Consider the following 5,659-nt stretch of genomic DNA (forward strand, 5'->3'; position numbering starts at 1 on the left):
GAAAGAAGGAAGGAAGGAAGGAAAACATAATAGACAAAATATTTTATTCACAGTAGTGACAATGTGTGAACTCTAAAGAAACCCTTAAAAATGTATTATGTGCCTTAAGGCTGGGCACAGTGGCTCATGCCTGTAATCCCAGCACTTTGGGAAGCTGAGGCAGGTGGATCACTTGAAGCCAGGAGTTTGAGACTAGCCTGGCCAATTAATATGGTGAAATCCTGTTTTTACTAAAAATACAAAAATTAGCCAGGCATGGTGGTGGGCACCTGTAGTCCTAGCTACTCCAGATGCTGAGGAAGGAGAATCGCTTGAACCCAAAAGGCAGAAGTTTCAGTGAGCCAAGATCGTATCACCGTACTGCAACCTAGGCAACAGAGTGAGACTCTATCAAAAATAAATTTTTTTTTTTAAAAAGGCCTGTGGCCTCAGCCTCCCAAAGTGCTGGGTCAAGAGATCGAGACCATCCTGGTCAACATGGTGAAACCCCATCTCTACTAAAAATACAAAAAATTAGCTGGGCATGGTGGCGCGTGCCTGTAATTCCAGCTACTCAGGAGGCTGAGGCAGGTAAATTGCCTGAACCCAGGAGGCGGAGGTTGCAGTGAGCAGAGATCCCGCCATTGCACTCCAGCCTGGGTAACAAGAGCAACACTCCATCTCAAAACAGAACAAAGCAAAACAAAACAAAACAAAAGGCCTGGGGCAGTGGCTCATGCCTGTAATCTCAGCACTTTGGGAGGCTGAGGTGGGTGGGTCACCTGAGGTCCGGGGTTCGAGACCAGCTTGGGCAAGGGAAACATGGTGAAACCCTGTCTCTACTAAAAATACAAAATTAGCCAGGTATGATAGCGCATGCCTGTAGTCCCAGCTATTTGGGAGGCTGAGGCACAAGAATCACTTGAACCTGGGAGGTAGAGGTTGCAGTGAGCAGAGATTGTGCCATTGCACTCCAGCCTAGGCAACCATGAGCAAAACTCCGTCTCAAAATAAATAAATAAATAACTATATATATATACAGTGCCTTAAAAGAAAAACTGAATTGGGTAAAAGTGTCAAATGTTCTCAAATTAATTTATAGGCTCATTGCATTCCAATAAAAATTATGCAGCATAATTATAAAGTATGTTTGCAGAAATAAATAAGCAAAAATTATGAGAACAAAATGAATTTTAAAAATTATGAAGGAGATATAATATAAATTGTAAAGTTAAAACAATTTGGCACCAGCAAAAAGGTGAAGGGGAAATATATAATAAATGAAACTTCCAACACCAGAGAGGAAGAAAGGACTATTCAACATTCTCTCTGCCTGGGATGCCTTTCACAGAAGCCTCTGGAGACCTTCTTTTGCCCTCAAGGCCCATTTAAATCCCTCAGATAATGAATTACTCTACCTCTTCCTTCATTTAAAATGTGGCTTGTGTTTTTCTTTGTGTTTGTTTTGGTCTTTTTGACCATTTTTCTTCCTTCTGGACTTTGCAACTAAGAATTGGGTACCATGTCTGATTCATATCTGCCCTCAACACACTTACCACCATCTTAGCACAAAACCTGGGGATCTATAAACACATGGGTCCAGTGGCATCAAATGACCCTGTGCCTCACCTCTGAAGAAACCAAAGCTCCACGTTCTTGCTACACTTTGCCCAATCCCTCTGAAAGACTCCTTTTTGGTCGTACTTGATCACTGCAGAGGGAACTGGACACGGGAAGAAATTAACTTCCTCTAAAACAGTGGTTCTTTTTTATTTTTATTTTTGAGACAGGGTTTCACACTGTCACCCAGGCTGGAGTGCAGTGCCATGATCACAGCTCACTGCAGCCTTGACCTCCTGGGATCAAGCAATCCTCCTGCCTCAACCTTCTGAGTAGATGGGTTTAAAGGCAGGCGCCACCATGCCCAGCTAATTTTTTCTTTGTAGAGACAGGCCCCCACTATGTTGCTCAAGCTAAGCAGTGGTTCTTAACCAGGATGATTTTGTTTCCCAAAGGACATTTGGTAATATCTGGAAACATTTTTTATTGTCACAACCGGAAAACTGCTGCTAGCATCCAGTGGGTAGAGACCAGGGATGCCGGTTGGCCCCCCACAACAAAGAATTATCCAACCTAAAATGTCATAGTGCTGCAATGAGAAACGCTGCTTAAAGCACCGGCCTGGCCAATAATAGACGCTGAAAACTGAGCCCAAGTGTCTCTGTCAGATTTTCAGCAGGAGACAGTGTACACTCAGCCGGGCTTTAGAAATTGATTGACGTGTATACTCAGCTGGGGTTTTACAACTGGTTAAATGAATGTCCTACAGAGAAGTGTGCATAGTGTTAAGGCAACTACAAAGGGATGTTGAGGCACTCAAGAACCAGCAACAGAGGAAGCTCTCACACCCCTAAACATGAAGGGGCCAGGTGATGAGGGCAGTGTCATTGGAGCTTAGTGAGAGCTTGAGCTCTGGAAGAGGGGCTGCCCAACAGGAACTGTGCTCATGGAGGGCCACGCCATTGTCAGGAGATATATCCTGACTTCTTTTGCCCTCCTACTTTCCAGTCTCCAGCAGGTATCTTCTATCAGCCAAATATCGCCAGAAGCCAGAAAGCAATGAATACTTGAGTGATGCAATGTGCCTTGCATCACTCCGGGCACAAATGCAGGGGAAAGCCTGTAGTAGAGTGAAGAAGAGGAAAGGTCAAATGGAAATAATAACACATAGGAAATACTGGTTCCAGGTCTGAGTCCTGGGTGGGGCCCTGTTGAGAAGGAATATACCCTTTAAATGTCAATCAGAAATTTCCAGGGCTGACCATTCTCCTCTCCAGATCCACCCCATCCAGTGTAACATGGTGCCACACTCTCCCAGCATGGGAATGTCAATCAGAATTTTCTAGCCATTGTGAGTCTGCCGGGTTCATCTGGCTCTTGTCTCCACTAGATCTGGCACCACTCCTTCTACAATGAGTTGCGTGTAGCACCTGAAGAGCATCCTACCCTGCTCACAGAGGCTCCTCTAAATCCCAAGGCCAACAGGGAGAAGATGACCCAGGTAAGAAGCCAGGAAGACTTGAGCACTGGCACAAGAATGCAACATGGATGCTTGGCCAGATACTTTCTCCCCTTCAAACATCAGTGCAACAGAACTCTTTGAGGACCTCCTATGTCCATAGTCCATGCCAGGCCCTGGGGGAGTGGGCATAGAATAAAGAACTACCAAACTGTCATAGTTCCTGCCCTTAATGAGATTACAAACCATTCTACAGGCCAAGAAGTGCTGTGATTTTTGCCAGATAATCTTTTATTCTTCATTGTCCTTTAAGATCATGTTTGAAACCTTCAATGTCCCCGCCATGTATGTTGCCATTCAAGCTGTGCTCTCCCTCTATGCCTCTGGCCGCACGACAGGTGAGTAATCCTGTAATCCATTCCTTTCCTGACTTCAGGGGAGGTGGGGAAAAGCTGGGGTCTGGCAGAGGCTCCTGCTCAGAAGAATAAAAGGGACGGATGAAGTCCAGGCAAAATCTTGCTTAGGGATAAGAGAAGGCCCATGTGGAATGCCAAATGTGACTCAACCTGGTATAGTTGGAAAAAACATCCAGTGAGAACTGTTTCCTTCACAGTAATCATTCCAGGAGCTTATACACATACAGACATTCCAACAATACTGTAATGTTTCTGCTTCTTGAAGCAGAAAGAGGAGAACCTGTGGTGGTGAAAATGTAAGTGCAGTTACACATTGCTTAATGACAGGGATAGATTCCAAGAAATGTGTGTCATTAGGTGACTTCATCACTGTGGGAACATCATAGATTGTATTTGCACAAACCCAGATGCTGTAGCCTTCTACATGCCCAGCCTGTATGGCATGGCCTATTGCTCCCAGGCTACAAACCTGTATAGCATTAAACTATAGTTAATACTATAGGCAACTGTAACACTATAGTCAAGTATTTGTATAGCTAAACATATTGAAACATAGAAAAGTTACAGTGAAAATATGGTATCGAAGATAAACAGTGATACACCTGTATAGGGCACTTACCATGAATGGAGCTTGCCAGACTAGAAGTTGCTCTAGGTGGGTCAGCAAGTGAGTGATAAGAGAATGTGAAGGCCTACATCATTACTGTTCACTACTGTAGACTATAGACACTGTACACATCAGCTATACTACATTTATAAAAATATTATTCTTGGCCGGATGCCATAGCTCACACCTGTAATCCCAGGACTTTGGAAGGCTGAGGTGGGTGGATCACATGAGGTCAGGAGTTCGAGACCAGCCTGACCAACATGGTGAAACCCCGTCTCTACTTAAAACACAAAAATTAGCTGGACGTGGTGGTGAGCACCTATAATCCCAGCTACTTGGGAGGCTAAGGCAGGAGAATCGCTTGAACCCGGGAGGCGGAGGTTGCAGTGAGCCTATATCCCACCACTGCACTCCAGCCTAGGCAACAGAGTGAGACTCCATCTCAAAAAAAATAATTTATTCTTTCTTCAATAATAAATTAACTTAAGCTTACTATAACTTTTTCTACCTTATAAACTTTTTAATTTTAAAAACCATTTTTACTTTTTTTGTAATAACAGTAATAAAAAATATTTTCTTTTTTCTAGCGACTCTACCTCCCAAGTAGCTAGGACTACAGGAGCATGCCATCATGCCTGGCTAATTATTTAATTTCTTTTTTTTAGTAAAGACAGGGTTTCACCATGTCGGCCAGGCTGATCTCGAACTCCTGGCCTCAAGTGATCTGCCTGCCTTGGCCTCCCAAGGTGCTGAGATTACAGGCATGAGCCATCGCACCCAGCCAAAAATATTTTCTTTCTTTATATTCTTTATTCTACAAGCTTTTTTCTATTAAATGTATTTATTTATTTTACTTTTAGAGCTTCTTTGGTAAAAACTAAAACATACACATTAGCGTAGGCCTACACAGGGCCAGGATCATCAATACCACTGTCTTTCATATCCACATCTTGCCCCACTGGAAGGTCTTCAGGGTTAACAACATGCATGGAGCTGTCATCTCCTATGATAACAATGCCTCCTTCTGGAATATCTCCTGAAGGACCTGCCTAAGGCTGTTTTACAGTCAACTTTTTTGTTTTTGAGACAGAGTTTTGCTCTTGTTGCCCAGGCTAGAGTGCAATGGCACGATCTTGGCTCACCACAACCTCCCCCTCCCAGGTTCAAGCGATTCTCCTGCCTCAGCCTCCGGAGTAGCTGGGATTATAGGCATGAGCCACCACACCCAGCTAATTTTGTATTTTTTACTAGAGACAGTGTTTCTCCATGTTGGTCAGGCTGGCCTTGAACTCCTGACTTCAAGTGACCCACCTGCCTTGGTCTCCCAAAGTATTGGGATTACAGGCGTGAGCCACCACGCCCGGATTTACAGTCAACATTTTTTTAAATAAGTTGAAGGAGTACACTTTAAAACAATGATTTGGGCCGGGCGCGGTGGCTCACGCCTGTAATCCCAGCACGTTGGGAGGCCAGGGCTGTGGATCACAAGGTCAAGAGATCGAGACCATCCTGGTCAACATGGTGAAACCCCGTCTCTACTAAAAATACAAAAAATCAGCTGGGCATGGTGGCGCGTGCCTGTAATCCCAGCTACTCAGGAGGCTGAGGCAGGAGAATTGCCTGAACCCAGGAGGC

At 44.4% G+C, this 5,659-nt stretch overlaps 1 protein-coding gene across 1 annotated transcript in view; it reads left to right on the forward strand.

Annotated features, from left to right (window-relative positions):
* Positions 1-5,659, forward strand: part of ACTG2 (actin gamma 2, smooth muscle) — a 26,796-nt gene that overhangs the window by 11,828 nt on the left and 9,309 nt on the right. Inside the window, exons 4-5 of the mRNA XM_017508684.2 lie at positions 2,930-3,040; positions 3,312-3,396. Coding sequence (XP_017364173.1) covers positions 2,930-3,040; positions 3,312-3,396 — 196 coding nt within the window. The remainder of the gene's footprint in view (positions 1-2,929; positions 3,041-3,311; positions 3,397-5,659) is intronic.

The sequence above is a fragment of the Cebus imitator genome, unplaced genomic scaffold (assembly GCF_001604975.1).
Source record: "Cebus imitator isolate Cc_AM_T3 unplaced genomic scaffold, Cebus_imitator-1.0 Scaffold399, whole genome shotgun sequence".
Lineage (NCBI taxonomy): Eukaryota > Metazoa > Chordata > Mammalia > Primates > Cebidae > Cebus > Cebus imitator.